This window comes from Prinia subflava, chromosome 3, assembly GCF_021018805.1.
Source record: "Prinia subflava isolate CZ2003 ecotype Zambia chromosome 3, Cam_Psub_1.2, whole genome shotgun sequence".
Classification (NCBI taxonomy): domain Eukaryota; kingdom Metazoa; phylum Chordata; class Aves; order Passeriformes; family Cisticolidae; genus Prinia; species Prinia subflava.
In genome coordinates, this window is record NC_086249.1 from 107,665,130 (window position 1) to 107,682,173 (window position 17,044).

At 52.5% G+C, this 17,044-nt stretch overlaps 2 protein-coding genes across 4 annotated transcripts; both read right to left on the reverse strand.

Moving 5' to 3' along the window:
• Positions 1-6,377: 6,377 nt before the first annotated feature.
• LOC134548707 (T-cell surface glycoprotein CD1b-3-like) lies at positions 6,378-9,151 on the reverse strand. 3 transcript variants are annotated; one of them, XM_063393597.1, is made up of 6 exons: positions 8,750-9,151; positions 8,177-8,434; positions 7,737-8,018; positions 7,358-7,642; positions 7,156-7,252; positions 6,378-7,031 (listed from the first exon to the last, which is right to left on the reverse strand). In XM_063393597.1, the coding sequence occupies exons 1-6, from the start codon at positions 9,081-9,083 to the stop codon at positions 6,929-6,931; spliced, it is 1,359 nt and encodes a 452-aa protein (XP_063249667.1). In that variant the 5' UTR covers positions 9,084-9,151; the 3' UTR covers positions 6,378-6,928. The 3 variants fall into 3 exon arrangements, with proteins under 3 accessions (XP_063249667.1, XP_063249668.1, XP_063249669.1); XM_063393598.1 differs by having other exon boundaries at positions 6,378-6,989; positions 8,750-9,143; XM_063393599.1 differs by lacking the exon at positions 8,177-8,434 and having other exon boundaries at positions 8,750-9,148.
• Positions 9,152-12,454: 3,303 nt separating this feature from the next.
• Positions 12,455-14,902, reverse strand: LOC134548554 (T-cell surface glycoprotein CD1b-3-like). The gene is made up of 6 exons (XM_063393457.1): positions 14,824-14,902; positions 14,251-14,508; positions 13,814-14,095; positions 13,435-13,719; positions 13,233-13,329; positions 12,455-13,066 (listed from the first exon to the last, which is right to left on the reverse strand). Exons 1-6 carry the CDS (start codon positions 14,900-14,902, stop codon positions 13,006-13,008), a joined length of 1,062 nt encoding a protein of 353 aa, XP_063249527.1. The 3' UTR covers positions 12,455-13,005.
• Positions 14,903-17,044: the final 2,142 nt, after the last annotated feature.

Here is a 17,044-nt window from a genome sequence, read left to right on the forward strand (position 1 = left end):
TGGATACCAGCTGAATTAAACTGTTCCCTACCACTCTCTGAGTCTGGCCATCCAGACCCTTTTTTACAGTGAACAGGATCTGTCCAAGCCATGCACAGCCAGTTTCTCCACAGGAATGCTTTGGGGAATGGTGTCAAAGGCTTAAAAAAAGCCTAGGTAAAAATCATCCCCAGCCTTTCCCTCTCACTCCAAGGAGGTCACTTTGTCATAGAAGGAAAGCTGTGGACAATCCACGAAACTTCATTGCACCCTGCTTTAAGGGTAGAATGAAGGACCCTGGGAACTGCCAGTCTGCCTACCAGTCTTCCCTCTGTGTCTGGGAAGATTCCAACTTTGGTATCTGCTCTTCCCCTGATTTTTACCCATCAACCCTCGACCCCTTCATCACCATTGTCAATTCCTAGAGAGTCGAAACACTCCTTCATATATAGGGCTACCCCATTGCTTCTCTTGCCTTGCTGAGCCCTTATGAAGAGTTTATCTCCTCTCAACTCCTTGTGCAAGACCAGCCCATTTGCTGGTAGGATGGTGTGAGAAGTAGCAAAGGCCTTGATGCTCAGCACTGATTGAAATATCCCAGGGCTATCAACAATCTTTTCAGCACAAATCTAAACCACAGGCCCATTGGAAGAAATTGAACTCTTCCTGCCCAACTCAGCATGTTCTCCAGCCTTTATTATTCCATGTTGTGTATGTTCTGCTCAGGTCCCACACCATCACAACACATCCTCACCACTCCTTTGCCCACAAAATGTCTGGGAAATGTCCATAAATCTCCAGAGCTGGGCAGCAGATATCCTGTGGAGCCAGTGAGGAGCAGGGTGATGGAAGTGGAGGATGTTATAGAGCCAGACAGGAGAAGCAGCTCCACGGGGCTGTGCAGCACCATCACCGTTGCTCTGAGTAGAATTGGTTCCCCAGGTCTTCTGCTTTCCTTTTTTTTTTTTAATGGGGAGTTACAGTTCCCTTTTTCCAGTCATCAAGGACCTAACTGCCACAATTGAAAAAAAAGATTATGGATAATGGCTTAGCAACTTCTGCTAGCTCCATCAGGACCTGGGGATGTATCTTTTCAGGTCCTGTGGATTTGAGCACATTCAGGCTCCTTAGATGGTCCTGAATCTGATCCTCTCAGTGGGCTCAGGGTCTTCATTCTCCCAGTTCCTGCACTTGCCTCTCTCAACTGGGGCAGCATGGCTGGAGCACTTGAAGACTGAGGCACAGAAGTCCTTGAGAACCTCAGAGTTCTCTTTGTTCAGGGTACTCAGGTCTCCTGTGTCCTTCTGGAGAGAGTCCAGATTATCCCAACTCTCTTGGTTGCAACATATCTGTAGAAGCTCTTCCTGTTATCCTTCATATCTCTGTCCCTGCCCTCCCCTTAATCTTCACCCACAAGCTGTCAGCTGGCTCCTCGTACTTCCCCAGGCAGAATTCCATATCCACAGAGGGCTACATCTCCTCCTTCCTAGCCTGTCTTTTCTAAAAAGCTTAAACCCTCCCATTCCAGTGCTCTGGTCACAGGAGCCATCCCACCATGTCTCTGCGATATTCTGCTTTCCCTTTCACTTGTTGGTTGTTGCCAGTGCTCGCTTTTATTCAAATGAGAAAATTGCCAAGGAGTTTGGTTAAAAATGGCTTTTCCAAGTGTTTGGAGGAGATGAAAGAACCTGAAACTGCTTCTTCTGATAAATCCATAAAGGTGGGATGCTGTATAAAGCTCACTGCTGTAACTAGCCAGTAACTTCCACTGATACTTTAACTACTAAAAACCAAAAAATGTGACTTTAATCATGAGCGTGTGTGTAAAATACAAAAATATGTTGAGCTTGCTCCATTCTATGAACCTTTGTTAATGCATCTACATCCGAGGGAGCCATTTGGCCCTGCCCCTCACCTCTGGCTCCAGCCCTGGTTTGTGATCTGCCCTGCTCGTGGGAGTCTCCACCTCCGGACGTGCGGCAGCCTCAGGATTAAAAATCCTTTTTAATTTTTTCCTTTTTAATTTTTCCTTTTTCATTTTTTCCTTTTATTTTTTTTTTCTGTGTTTTACTTGAAATTTTATTTTAATTTTTTTTTCATGTTTTCTTTGTTCTTTTTTTTCCTTACTCTTTTATAGCCCAAGGAGGTGGAAGTTTGGCTGTTGGCAACAAAGAAGTTAACAAATGACATCCACATCCACTGTACCTTAGAAAAGCCTCTGTATTTTCTGCTACATTAAAAAACCTGAACAGAAAAAGCTGTAAACACCCTGGGGCCATTTTTTGCCTTTTTATCACCAACAGGTCTTGTCCTACCCATTTACAGGATCAGCAGCAGGAACTTGAAGTCAGGTGTATTTCAGAGACCACAGTAAAACAAAGTAGTTGTTTAATTTCAGAATTTTTTTGTATTTATTATTTATTTTACTTTTCAATTTTTTTTTCATGCAATTTTATTTTATTCTGTTGGTTTGTTTGTTTGGTTGGTTGGTTTTTATTTTTAAAATGTTGTTATATTTTGTTCTTTTTTATCTTTATACTTAATTTTTTTTTTATTTTTTATGTATTATTTGTTTATTTATTTTTCATATTATTTTTAATTTATATTTTAAATTTTTTATTTCATTTGACTTTTTTATTTCTGAATTTTTATTTAATTTTATTTCTTTCATTATTTTTCTTCTATTATTTTATTTTTACTTTCTTTTTTATTACCTTTAAATTTCATTTTATTTATAATTTTTTATTTTATTTCCTATTTATTTACTTTTATTTCATTTCTTCCTCTTTTCTTAGTTCCTTTTTTTTCCTTACTCTTTCTTACCCCAAGTATGTGGAAGTTTGGCTGTTGGGAACAGAGGAGGTGACAAATGAAATCCATGTCCACTGCACGTCCGGATAGAATTGAGAGTGCAGCTAGAGAAACCTCTGTATTTTCTGCTAAATTAGAAATCCTGAACAGAGAAAGCTCTAAAGACCAAGGGGCCTTCTTTTTTCTTTTTCCTTTTTCCCCCGAACAATTCTCATTGTAGCCATTTACAGGATCAGCAACAGTAACTTGAAGTCGAGGTGTGTTTCATAGGTGGCAAGAAAACAAAGTAGACTTTTGATTTTGTAACTCTCATTGTTTAGTAACAAAGAAATCCAAAACAAAACAAACTACATTATAAAAAAACCCACCCAAAAGAACAGAGAAATTATACCAATATTATTTTAATTTAAAACCACTTTCCCCCTTAGAAAACCAGGCTAATGTAATTCTGCTTAATTGTGGTGCTGACGTGTTAGGTTAATGAATTAATAGAGTTTAAAACATACAGAAATAGACACGAATTTTAAAAACTAAGTACAAAAATATAAAAATATGAATATATGTAATAAAAGCAGAAATATAAATATGAAAAATATCATGAATATACATAAATACAATCTATAATATTACTCGTTACTTATATTATTACAGTAGTCTATATATTATATCCATAGATATGACTAGAAAAAAGACATGGTCATGATCAATATAAAAATAATAAATGTAAAGAAATCATGGAATAGAGCTTAAAACAGAGGGGGTTTTTTGGTTTGAATTTGCTTGGTGGCAGGGGTTGTCTTTGAAGCGGTGGCCGGGTGTCTTTCGGGGCGTTTCTTTCGGGGGTTTCTGTGCACGTTCTCTCCGGGGGTCCCTGTCTGCGGGTCCCGACACAGCGCGGGGCTGCAGCTCTGCCCTGCAAACCAGGGGCGGCCACACGGGAGATGCTCCGGGAGGAGGAACAAAATCTCCTCAGGCTTCACACCCGGCTCTGCCAGGCCAGCAGCGCCTCGGCTGCGCTCTCCAGGCTGGCTTTCCCTGACTCCCCCTCCCCACCAATATTACATTGTCCTATTCCTGTTCTTGTGAGATGCATCAGCACCAATGCAGGTGACGATGGCTTTTGGATTTCGAACCTGACTGGAGAAAGATGATTTCTGTCCTCTCAACCCCTACACCAGGAGAAGGGATACTTTGGGTCACCCCCTCCCACTCCTGTCACCTCCAGCTCAGGCTGCTCCTGCATCGCTTACCTAATTCTGGGCATGGGGCTCCCGGGAGGAGCTGACAAGCTGTTCCACCTAGTCCCAAGCTGTAGGACACTGCTGGGGAGCCCCAATTCTGCCCTAAACACCTGGGGGTGGGCCTGGCAACTCCCCTTTCCTTCCCACCAGGTCTGGTGAGGAATCCAGTCCGCCTCCCCAGGAGGCCCCTGTGCATGGAACAGAAGTGGTGGGAGCCCTGCCCCTGCTCTGTCCCCACGGGCACCAGTGTCCAGTGCTGGAGGGATCACGACGTGACCAGAGTCAGCCTCTCCCCCACACTGTCCCCACTGGACTGATCCTCCCTGGCTCCTCCCCTCAACCTGCAGTTTCTGTTTGCCTTTTCTGGGTGGTTCCTGCATTGGGGGTGAAGGCAGAACCAAAACCACAGCCAAGGGCGAGTGTGAGGGGTGCGCATTGGTACCATCCAAACACTGAATACTTTTGCTTCCATGGAGCTGTCCCAGAGAGAAGCAGGGATGCTGTGGTGGCCTGGTAGGCCCAGAAATTACACCACCTTCCCCAGCAGCATGACACAGGGGATGTCCAGCTATGCCACCACAAGGTCCACGTCCCTCCCTCTAGTCCTAGACCCGGAGGAGAGTGTTTGGCTGTCAGGATGGCAAAGCGCAGCCATGGGGCAGCCAGGGAGGGAAGAGACAAGGGGGCTTTTGTCTCTGCAGTCCTGTGAGGTGATCACTTGTCCCCATGGTCTTCCCGGAGATGACTGCTGGTCACTTTGTGCTGAGCAGCTGAGAGGCCACTCACAGCCCTCTGTCTGATGGAGCTGCATACGACACTACTGGTGCCTGAGTTGCTCATAGGACAGGACCAGGCACCTGGCTTGTGTGGGTGGTCACAATGTGTTCAGCCCCCTTGGAAATTCCTTCAGTTGTCTCCCACTGATGCAGTGGATCTGCTTTAAAGTTCTGCTTTAGCCGTTCCACTTCTCTGTTGAATGTGCTTCTCAAGTTTGGAGTTCTTTTCACTTCCCTTTTTTGCTCACAACCTCTTCCTCCTTCATATTATCAGTTCTCTGGTCTGAAAGTGACCCAAGGGGACAGGGGCTGTTGGTCCACGCAGACCATTGGTCCTCAGAGTCCTCCCAAATCACCATGGTCCTCAGAGTCACCCCCAGATTGCCACTGGTCCCCACAGTTCCCTCAGATGACCTTGGTCCTTACAGTCCTCTCAAGTGATTACTGATCCTCACTTTGCCCCGCCCTAGAGGACTATCGGAATTTGAAATGCTCATATGGCCCCACAGGTGACATTGGTCCTTGCAATCTCCCTGGGGTGAAGGCTGCAAGCCCCCAAGCTGTGTCTGGGTGAGTTGGGGTGGGGTGGCCGGGGATGCAGTGCCTCTGGGGGCTGTACAGGGTGGGTGGGTGAGCAGCAGCATCCGCCGCACTGGGCTGTGGTGAGGTGCCTCTAAAAATGCCTGGGTGGGGCGTGTGATTGTAAATCTCTTAGGGGACATGAGCAAACACTTGCAGACACCCCCCTGGTACCAGGTGTTTGTGGGCGTGCTGCTGTAGGGTCTCTTGGGAGATTGTGAACAGCTTTCCTCAACATGTTTCCTCAGTGGTGGCACCTGCTCTCAGGTCTGCCTGGTCCCGTGGCTACTGCAGGATGTCCCACTCTGCTTGGGGGAGGAATTGCCCCGTTTGCCCTGTGGGTGCTGAGCCTGCAGGGAGGCAAGGCCACGCCTGAGAGTTTCATCTGTCTGTCCCCATTCAGCAGGGGCTGGGAGAAGCTTGGGGTCACGCCTCTTGCAGCGAAGTCCTTGAGTCCTGTGATGCCCGCAGGTGACTCTGGCTGCTAGGGAATTGCAGTCCTCCCCCCAACATTGGGGTTTCCAGGTTCTGGCCAGGGGAGAACAAGCACTGTTGGATTTGTGGGGGATATGGCCACAAGCCAGCCAGGTTTTCTGGCTCGCACTCGGCTGCCAGAGTTATCCTGGGAAACTTTCTCGGAAGTTGTCCAGTGAAACCAAACCTTTTGAAGCAACATGTTCAAGTTGATTGGGAGCATGAACTACATGCCTTCCTCTGTGTGTGTGAACTCTGCTATCTTTGATGGAATGGGCTTCTTTTTTCTCCTTTATGAGGAGCCTTGGGGTCACTTTACCCCCATGTGCACAGTTGCTTGTTTCCATGCAATATGTGAGAACATGTTCATATATGCACAGGCACACATGTACTGTTTTTTCCCCATGCCTTGGTGCTTTCTCCAATTAGTGCCAATAATTTGGTGGTGTTTCAGCTTCCATATGTGGCTGATCAAAACCCCTCCAAGTCCAATCAGCTGCTAAGGAAAGGCACATGATCTTAGTAAAAATATGAATGGTTTATTTTCATTTCATACTCATCTGCAGCTCCCACACAGTTCACCGGAGTTTCAGTGTTACTCAGCACTTTCCAAAGCCATTTCTGGCCAGGTTCTGTTAGTCTGTGTGGAACTGTTCAGTCTCAGCACAATTACTTCTGGAATATGGTTAATAAAGGCAATTTTTAGGAAAAAATACACCAGTTGAAGGGGACAGCTTTCCAGCTTCTGACAAAACTGTGACTGAAGTAGAACCAGAAGAATTTGCCACTGGGCATTGAGGTGCCCTAGAGCATCAGTAGGTGGACGGGCGAGTGCCACAAGCTAAGAGATGATCATGTGTAACAAATGAGAAGGTTGTCAGAATGAATTTGTGTCTGTTTAGAAAGTTCAACTGCATCAACAGCTCAGGTTTCTCTTGCCAGGTTTCTCTTGTGCATCTCTGAATCGAGTTAAGTCTTGCAACTGGCAACACCTAAAACTTGGTTGAAGCAGAAAAAGTTGCTGTGAAGGCAGTGGGAGGGAATGGGGACTGTTGGCTCCCTGCTGAACTAAGCTCCTTTGCTCAGGATGGAGTTCCTGGACTTTGATTCCTCCTTTGGCTGGTGGTTTCTAAAATGAGAGGAGGACAGCTGGATGCTCCATGGCAGAGACCTTGTGGGAGTGCAGACAGCATTTGTCAAGGCCAAAGCCAGAGCTTTTGCTCGGTGCAGAAATCCCCTGGGTGTTTCCCCCCCTCCTCTCTCACTGCCGCTCCATGGGGCAGGGAGGGACTCACCTTTGTCTCCACACCCAAAGCACCACCACGGCAGCCATGGCCACGGCTGCAAGCAGCCCGGCCACGAGCCCTGTGATCAGCACCACTTCGGAGTTCCCTGGGAAACATAAGGAGGAGTTGCCATGAACTTTCTGGGGTTTGCTCCATCGTGTGGGGCAGGGTGGCTCGGGACCCCCATCTCGCCCCCAAGGGTGGCACCTACCCCACGGGATGAGGAGGCTGTGGGTGCCCAGGCTGTGGTGGCGCACACGGCAGACGTAGCTGTGCCCGTCCCGGGGGGCCACGGCCAGGGCGCTGCGGAGCTGGTAGGTGAGGTCAGCGTTGGGCAGGATGGGGCTGGTGTTGAGCGCCGGCCCCGGAGGCACCTCCTGGCCATCCCGCAGCCAGGCCACGCTGATGGGACGCGGGTAGAAGCCAGTGACGTGGCAAACGAGCAGCAGCTGGCCTAGGCTGGGGGTGCGGGCGAAGACCGTGGCCACAGGCAGCTCTGGGGAATGAGAGCAGAGGGGTGGGGCAAGCCCCAGGGGGCACGGCTGGGCCCTGGTGTGGGGGTGGCTGTTGCAGGGTCAGGGTAGTCTCACCTTGTCTCTCCAGAGCTGCCCTCCCATACTGCAGGACCATCTTCATCTCATTGACACAAGTATCACTGAAGATCATTTTCACCATGTCCTTCATGGCAGTGTAGTTCTGAAGAAATGCCTTGATATGCTGTGAGAATATGGTGTCCTGGGAGAGGGTCCAGGTGGCATTCTTTGTGTCGAAGCTGAGGAAATCCTGACCATTGTAACCCACGTAGGCAAAGGCCTGGGTGGTTCTGTTGGGGTACAGTATGCAGCCACCCATGCACTGAAACACAAAGGGGTCTGGTGGAGCAGAGAGGAGACAGAGGTTACATGAGGGGCTGGGATTGCCTTCCTGCAGCCATGGTCACTGTCTCCTATACAACACCAGCACTGTCAGATCCTTCCCCACTTCCCAGCTGATTTTCAGAAAGGGGATGCAGTGAAGACTGGGTACTCACAGGGGATGTCTGTTAGCATGGCCCCTTCATTGACCATGTGGTTGAAATGCAGAAAATAGCCTATAATCAGGTTCTCCATGCTGTCGCAATCAGCTCGGGGCAGGGCCGAGTGCACCCAGGGCTGGTAGAGGTGGATGGACCATGTGCGTTTATCAAAATAACCAAGTTCGATGTCTTCCAGCAGGCCCAACCCCTCCGTGTCCACAAACGAGGTGTTTTGGAAGGTGGAGGTCTGGAGCAGCCGGAGAGTGATGGTCCCTGGATGAGACCAGGGTTGACAGGGAGGAGATGGGACTGGGAGAAGAGGGCTGAGGAAAGTGGAGGAGCTGAGGGTTGGGTCCTTGAGGTTGCAGGGATCCCTGGGCCCCCCATAAGCTCCTTTCAGCCTTTGCAGCCCCAGTTCCCATCCCCTGCCCCCACCTGGGGTGGATGCATCCCTGCTGGGGAGGAGGTGTGGAGCCAGGGGACAAGGAGGAGTGAGGAAGCAGTGCCCAGGGTGGGTGAGGAGCAGGAAGCCTCTCTCCTATGGAGTCCCATGGAGGTAGATGTGTATGAGCCAGAGGTTCCACTTACCCTCCAGGTCTGCCCATGTCCCAGAGAGGAGGACGAGGTAGAGGAGGAGGGAGAGCAGGCAGCAGCAAGGGGACTGCATAGTTCCAGCAGGGAGGCCCCAAGTGTGCAGCAGTGGGTGCAGCAGCAGCAAGAACAGACTGTTGGGAGATGTGGCCGCAGTTGTCTCCTCAGGCTGGCTCTGCCTGGGCAGCTCTGCTGGTGCCAATGGCCCTGGCAGCCAATGGGGCTGGCACTGAGGTTTAGGGGAGGGCTCTGAGGTTCCCACATGGAGTGAGCTGGGGCATCCTGAGTTTCCCTGTGAGTGCTGGGGGAATTTGATTGTGAGCAAGGTCATTTCATTGCATGCAGGAGCGGTCCCTCATGGCTGCAGCAGCAGCACCTTGACAATCAGGGTGATGTGGGTGAGCTGAGTCCTCTGTTCTACCCTGTCAGGTGGATGTGTCACTTGGCCATGCGCTGCATCCGTTGCCCTGGCAGGAATGTCCCTTGTGCCTGGCATACCTGGCCCTACGTAGAACACACACTGCCACCTGCTCTGAGCTGCCAGGTGGGTTCACAACAACACGGCTGTTTTTCCCACAGGGCAGGCAAGCTCTATTGCCACCACAGGGCCTCATGCCTGGCCTCTCTGTGTCCCCAGGCTGTGCACTGGTCCCATGCCTCTTTCTCACCTCCCAGCCATCCCACAGCCAGGCCACTCTGATGGGCACAGGTACATGAGCCAGTGATGTGGCAAGCCTGCAGGAGAGCTGGGCCATGGCCTTGGAAAGTTCTGAGGGGCAAGACAGTGAAGGAGAAAAGCTGATGGTAATATCCCTTGACCCCTCAGCACTGCTGGTATCATCCTGGGGAAGGGACTTCCCAGAGTTGTGGTGATGAGCACTTCCAGCCTGGACCACAGCTGTGGGGTCACGGATGGCTGCAGGAACAGCTGGAGGGAGCAGTCCTCCAGGAGCTCTTCTTGGGGTGCAAGAAGTGAAGGGACTAGAACAGCTATAGCGTGGTGGTCCCCAAGGGGATAGATGGGCTGCAGGGCCTGGAAAGGACTGCTTCCCTCTGACAGTCATCAGACTCCTGGAGCAGTGGCAGTTGGCTGGACAGGATCTTCAAGCTGGGATGGGACCTCACCCTCGAGCCCATTCCAGGGAGTTGCAGTGGATATGAGCTTCCCCCTTTCCACAGAGCTGTATCCATGCCATGGGGCCTGGGAGTTACCGCTCTGCTTCTCTGCACCCCTCAGTGTAGGGGAGCCTTAACTCTGCCCCAAACACCCCCACAGGGGAGGGCCTGAGGATCAGCTGCAGCCTGGCAACTCTCCTTTCCTTCCCACCAGCTTTGGTGATGAACGTGGTCCCTCTCTCCAAGAGGCCCCTGTGCATGGAACAGAAATGGTGGGAGCCATCCCCCTGCTCTGTTCAAACTGGCAGCAATGCCCAGTGCTGGAGGGACAATGTGGGGACCAGAGCCAGCCTCACCCCACAATGTCCTGTATCCACTGCTCCTCCCTCCTGCAGTTTCTCTCCCCTTTTCCTGGCAGTGCCCATGTTGAGGGCAAAGGCAGAGCTGAAACCACAGCTGTGGGCAAGCCTGAGGTGGGGTGCCCTGGTAACAACCAAACACAGCAGGGGCAGAGGTATCCATGTATCAAGGTATGTGACCCTTCCAAGCACAGCTGGCACCAGGTGTCACTGCTCCATGTCACCATTTTTGGTGTCTCCAGCTGTAGGGACATGGGGAAGGCCCACATGGAGCTGCTGCAGGCCGAGCTCCAGTACCCCATGACACTGAGTCACACGTGGGGCAAAGGGACACCAAACCCCTTCCTTTCCATGGAGCTGTCCCAGAGAGAAGTGGGGATGCTGTGGTGGCCTGCTAGGCCCAGAAATTACATCAGCTTCCCCAGCAGCATGACACAGGGGATGTCCAGCTATGCCACCACAAGGTCCACGTCCCTCCCTCTAGTCCTAGACCCAGAGGAGAGTGTTTGGCTGTCAGGATGGCAAAGCGCAGCCATGGGGCAGCCAGGGAGGGAAGAGACAAGGGGGCTTTTGTCTCTGCAGTCCTGTGAGGTGATCACTTGTCCCCATGGTCTTCCCGGAGATGACTGCTGGTCACTTTGTGCTGAGCAGCTGAGAGGCCACTCACAGCCCTCTGTCTGATGGAGCTGCATATGACACTACCGGTGCCTGAGTTGCTCATAGGACAGGACCAGGCACCTGGCTTGTGTGGGTGGTCACAATGTGTTCAGCCCCCTTGGAAATTCCTTCAGTTGTCTCCCACTGATGCAGTGGATCTGCTTTAAAGTTCTGCTTTAGCCGTTCCACTTCTCTGTTGAATGTGCTTCTCAAGTTTGGAGTTCTTTTCACTTCCCTTTTTTGCTCACAACCTCTTCCTCCTTCATATTATCAGTTCTCTGGTCTGAAAGTGACCCAAGGGGACAGGGGCTGTTGGTCCACGCAGACCATTGGTCCTCAGAGTCCTCCCAAATCACCATGGTCCTCAGAGTCACCCCCAGATTGCCACTGGTCCCCACAGTTCCCTCAGATGACCTTGGTCCTTACAGTCCTCTCAAGTGATTACTGATCCTCACTTTGCCCCGCCCTAGAGGACTATCGGAATTTGAAATGCTCATATGGCCCCACAGGTGACATTGGTCCTTGCAATCTCCCTGAGGTGAAGGCTGCAAGCCCCCAAGCTGTGTCTGGGTGAGTTGGGGTGGGGTGGCCGGGGATGCAGTGCCTCTGGGGGCTGTACAGGGTGCGTGGGTGAGCAGCAGCATCCGCCGCACTGGGCTGTGGTGAGGTGCCTCTAAAAATGCCTGGGTGGGGCGTGTGATTGTAAATCTCTTAGGGGACATGAGCAAACACTTGCAGACACCCCCCTGGTACCAGGTGTTTGTGGGCGTGCTGCTGTAGGGTCTCTTGGGAGATTGTGAACAGCTTTCCTCAACATGTTTCCTCAGTGGTGGCACCTGCTCTCAGGTCTGCCTGGTCCCGTGGCTGCTGCAGGATGTCCCACTCTGCTTGGGGGAGGAATTGCCCCATTTGCTCTGTGGGTGCTGAGCCTGCAGGGAGGCAAGGCCACGCCTGAGAGTTTCATCTGTCTGTCCCCATTCAGCAGGGGCTGAGAGAAGCTTGGGGTCACTCCTCCTGCAGCGCGGTCCTTGAGTGCTGTGATGCCAGCAGGTGACTCTGGCTGCTAGGGAATTGCAGTCCTCCCCCCAACATTGGGGTTTCCAGGTTCTGGCCAGGGGAGAACAAGCACTGTTGGATTTGTGGGGGATATGGCCACAAGCCAGCCAGGTTTTCTGGCTCGCACTCGGCTGCCAGAGTTATCCTGGGAAACTTTCTCGGAAGTTGTCCAGTGAAACCAAACCTTTTGAAGCAACATGTTCAAGTTGATTGGGAGCATGAACTACATGCCTTCCTCTGTGTGTGTGAACTCTGCTATCTTTGATGGAATGGGCTTCTTTTTTCTCCTTTATGAGGAGCCTTGGGGTCACTTTACCCCCATGTGCACAGTTGCTTGTTTCCATGCAATATGTGAGAACATGTTCATATATGCACAGGCACACATGTACTGTTTTTTCCCCATGCCTTGGTGCTTTCTCCAATTAGTGCCAATAATTTGGTGGTGTTTCAGCTTCCATATGTGGCTGATCAAAACCCCTCCAAGTCCAATCAGCTGCTAAGGAAAGGCACATGATCTTAGTAAAAATATGAATGGTTTATTTTCATTTCATACTCATCTGCAGCTCCCACACAGTTCACCGGAGTTTCAGTGTTACTCAGCACTTTCCAAAGCCATTTCTGGCCAGGTTCTGTTAGTCTGTGTGGAACTGTTCAGTCTCAGCACAATTACTTCTGGAATATGGTTAATAAAGGCAATTTTTAGGAAAAAATACACCAGTTGAAGGGGACAGCTTTCCAGCTTCTGACAAAACTGTGACTGAAGTAGAACCAGAAGAATTTGCCACTGGGCATTGAGGTGCCCTAGAGCATCAGTAGGTGGACTGGCCAGTGCCACAAGCTAAGAGATGATCATGTGTAACAAATGAGAAGGTTGTCAGAATGAATTTGTGTCTGTTTAGAAAGTTCAACTGCATCAACAGCTCAGGTTTCTCTTGCCAGGTTTCTCTTGTGCATCTCTGAATCGAGTTAAGTCTTGCAACTGGCAACACCTAAAACTTAGTTGAAGCAGAAAAAGTTGCTGTGAAGGCAGTGGGAGGGAATGGGGACTGTTGGCTCCCTGCTGAACTAAGCTCCTTTGCTCAGGATGGAGTTCCTGGACTTTGATTCCTCCTTTGGCTGGTGGTTTCTAAAATGAGAGGAGGACAGCTGGATGCTCCATGGCAGTGACCTTGTGGGAGTGCAGACAGCATCTGTCAAGGCCAAAGCCAGAGCTTTTGCTCGGTGCAGAAATCCCCTGGGTGTTTCCTCCCCTCCTCTCTCACTGCCGCTCCATGGGGCAGGGAGGGACTCACCTTTGTCTCCACACCCAAAGCACCACCACGGCAGCCATGGCCACGGCTGCAAGCAGCCCGGCCACGAGCCCTGTGATCAGCACCACTTCGGAGTTCCCTGGGAAACATAAGGAGGAGTTGCCATGAACTTTCTGGGGTTTGCTCCATCGTGTGGGGCAGGGTGGCTCGGGACCCCCATCTCGCCCCCAAGGGTGGCACCTACCCCACGGGATGAGGAGGCTGCGGGTGCCCAGGCTGTGGTGGCGCACACGGCAGACGTAGCTGTGCCCGTCCCGGGGGGCCACGGCCAGGGCGCTGCGGAGCTGGTAGGTGAGGTCAGCGTTGGGCAGGATGGGGCTGGTGTTGAGCACCGGCCCCGGAGGCACCTCCTGGCCATCCCGCAGCCAGGCCACGCTGATGGGACGCGGGTAGAAGCCAGTGACGTGGCAAACGAGCAGCAGCTGGCCTAGGCTGGGGGTGCGGGCGAAGACCGTGGCCACAGGCAGCTCTGGGGAATGAGAGCAGAGGGGTGGGGCAAGCCCCAGGGGGCACGGCTGGGCCCCGGTGTGGGGGTGGCTGTTGCAGGGTCAGGGTAGTCTCACCTTGTCTCTCCAGAGCTGCCCTCCCATACTGCAGGAACATCTTCATCTCACCGACACAAGTATCATTGAGGATCATTTCCACCATGTCCCTCACGGCAGTGTAGTTCTGAAGAAATGCTTTGACATACCGTGACAACGTGGTGTTCTGGGAGAGGGTCCAGGTGGCATTCTTTGTGTCGAAGCTGAGGAAATCCTGACCATTGTAACCCATGTAGGCAAAGGCCTGGGAGGTTCTGTTGGGGTACAGCACGCAGCCTCCCATGCACTGAAACACAAAGGGGTCTGGAGCAGAGAGGAGACAGAGGTTGCATGAGGGGCTGGGATTGCCTTCCTGCAGCCATGGTCACTGTCTCCTATACAGCACCAGCACTGTCAGATCCTTCCCCACCTTCCAGCTGCTTCTCAGAAAGGGGATGCAGTGAAGACTGGGTACTCACAGGGGATGTCTGTTTGCATGGCCCCTTCATTGATCAGGTGGTTGAACTTCTGCAAATAGATCCTAAGCATATTCTCAAGTTTCTCCCAGTCAGCTTGGGGCACGGGTGAGCGCACCCAGGGCTGGTAGAGGTGGATGGACCATGTGCGTTTATCAAAATAACCAAGTTTGATGTCTTCCAGCAGGCTCAACCCCTCCGTGTCCACAAACGAGCTGTTCTGGAAGGTGGAGGTCTGGAGCAGCCGGAGAGTGATGGTCCCTGGATGAGACCAGGGTTGACAGGGAGGAGATGGGACTGGGAGAAGAGGGCTGAGGAAAGTGGAGGAGCTGAGGGTTGGGTCCTTGAGGTTGCAGGGATCCCTGGGCCCCCCATAAGCTCCTTTCAGCCTTTGCAGCCCCAGTTCCCATCCCCTGCCCCCACCTGGGGTGGATGCATCCCTGCTGGGGAGGAGGTGTGGAGCCAGGGGACAAGGAGGAGTGAGGAAGCAGTGCCCAGGGTGGGTGAGGAGCAGGAAGCCTCTCTCCTATGGAGTCCCATGGAGGTAGATGTGTATGAGCCAGGGGTCCCACTTACCCTCCAGGTCTGCCCATGTCCCAGAGAGGAGGACGAGGTAGAGGAGGAGGGAGAGCAGGCAGCAGCAAGGGGACTGCATAGTTCCAGCAGGGAGGCCCCAAGTGTGCAGCAGTGGGTGCAGCAGCAGCAAGAACAGACTGTTGGGAGATGTGGCCGCAGTTGTCTCCTCAGGCTGGCTCTGCCTGGGCAGCGCTGCTGGTGCCAATGGCCCTGGCAGCCAATGGGGCTGGCACTGAGGTTTAGGGGAGGGCTCTGAGGTTCCCACATGGAGTGAGCTGGGGCATCCTGAGTTTCCCTGTGAGTGCTGGGGGAATTTGATTGTGAGCAAGGTCATTTCATTGCATGCAGGAGCGGTCCCTCATGGCTGCAGCAGCAGCACCTTGACAATCAGGGTGATGTGGGTGAACTGAGTCCTCTGTTCTACCCCGTCAGGTGGACGTTTCACTTGGCCATGCCAGGGCATCCATTGCCCTGGCAGGAATGTGCCTTACTTGTGCCTGGCATACCTGGCCCTACGTAGAACACACACTGCCACCTGCTCTGAGCTGCCAGGTGGGTTCACAACAACACGGCTGTTTTTCCCACAGGGCAGTCAAGCTCTATTGCCACCACAGGGCCTCATGCCTGGCCTCTCTGTGTCCCCAGGCTGTGCACTGGTCCCATGCCTCTTTCTCACCTCCCAGCCATCCCACAGCCAGGCCACTCTGAAGTGCCACAGGTACATGAGCCAGTGATGTGGCAAGCCTGCAGGAGAGCTGGGCCATGGCCTTGGAAAGTTCTGAGGGGCAAGACAGCGAAGGAGAAAAGCTGATGGTAATATCCCTTGACCCCTCAGCACTGCTGGTATCATCCTGGGGAAGGGACTTCCCAGAGTTGTGGTGATGAGCACTTCCAGCCTGGACCACAGCTGTGGGGTCACGGATGGCTGCAGGAACAGCTGGAGGGAGCAGTCCTCCAGGAGCTCTTCTTGGGGTGCAAGAAGTGAAGGGACTAGAACAGCTATAGCGTGGTGGTCCCCAAGGGGATAGATGGGCTGCAGGGCCTGGAAAGGACTGCTTCCCTCTGACAGTCATCAGACTCCTGGAGCAGTGGCAGTTGGCTGGACAGGATCTTCAAGCTGGGATGGGACCCCACCCTCGAGCCCATTCCAGGGAGTTGCAGTGGATATGAGCTTCCCCCTTTCCACAGAGCTGTATCCATGCCATGGGGCCTGGGAGTTACCGCTCTGCTTCTCTGCACCCCACAGTGTAGGGGAGCCTTAACTCTGCCTCAAACACCCCCACAGGGGAGGGCCTGAGGATCAGCTGCAGCCTGGCAACTCTCCTTTCCTTCCCACCAGCTTTGGTGATGAACGTGGTCCCTCTCTCCAAGAGGCCCCTGTGCATGGAACAGAAATGGTGGGAGCCATCCCCCTGCTCTGTTCAAACTGGCAGCAATGCCCAGTGCTGGAGGGACAATGTGGGGACCAGAGCCAGCCTCACCCCACAATGTCCTGTATCCACTGCTCCTCCCTCCTGCAGTTTCTCTCCCCTTTTCCTGGCAGTGCCCATGTTGAGGGCAAAGGCAGAGCTGAAACCACAGCTGTGGGCAAGCCTGAGGTGGGGTGCCCTGGTAACAACCAAACACAGCAGGGGCAGAGGTATCCATGTATCAAGGTATGTGACCCTTCCAAGCACAGCTGGCACCAGGTGTCACCGCTCCATGTCACCATTTTTGGTGTCTCCAGCTGTAGGGACATGGGGAAGGCCCACATGGAGCTGCTGCAGGCCGAGCTCCAGTACCCCATGACACTGAGTCACACGTGGGACAAAGGGACACCAAACCCCTTCCTTTCCATGGAGCTGTCCCAGAGAGAAGCAGAGGTGCTGTGGTGGCCTGCTAGGCCCAGAAATTACATCAGCTTCCCCAGCAGCATGACACAGGGGATGTCCAGCTATGCCACCACAAGGTCCACGTCCCTCCCTCTAGTCCTAGACCCGGAGAAGAGTGTTTGGCTGTCAGGATGGCAAAGCACAGCCATGGGGCAGCCAGGGAGGGAAGAGACAAGGGGGCTTTTGTCTCTGCAGTCCTGTGAGGTGATCACTTGTCCCCATGGCCTCCCCGGAGACGACTGCTGGTCACTTTGTGCTGAGCAGCTGAGAGGCCACTCACAGCCCTCTGTCCTGTGAAGGTGCATGTGACAAAACTCAACATGCAGTCCCCTGGAGGTCAAGATGAGGTT

Coding starts and splice junctions, on each gene's coding strand:
- LOC134548707 (XM_063393597.1), bottom strand. CDS start 9,083: ATGACCTTGCTCACAATCAAATTCCCCCAGCACTCACAGGGAAACTCA. Junction 8,435..8,749: donor GACATGGGCAGACCTGGAGG/GTAAGTGGAACC, acceptor GGTCTCATCCAG/GGACCATCACTCTCCGGCTG. Junction 7,643..7,736: donor GGCAGCTCTGGAGAGACAAG/GTGAGACTACCC, acceptor CTCATTCCCCAG/AGCTGCCTGTGGCCACGGTC.
- LOC134548554 (XM_063393457.1), bottom strand. CDS start 14,902: ATGCAGTCCCCTTGCTGCTGCCTGCTCTCCCTCCTCCTCTACCTCGTC. Junction 13,330..13,434: donor CAGCCTCCTCATCCCGTGGG/GTAGGTGCCACC, acceptor TATGTTTCCCAG/GGAACTCCGAAGTGGTGCTG. Junction 13,067..13,232: donor CTTTGGGTGTGGAGACAAAG/GTGAGTCCCTCC, acceptor CTCTCATTTTAG/AAACCACCAGCCAAAGGAGG.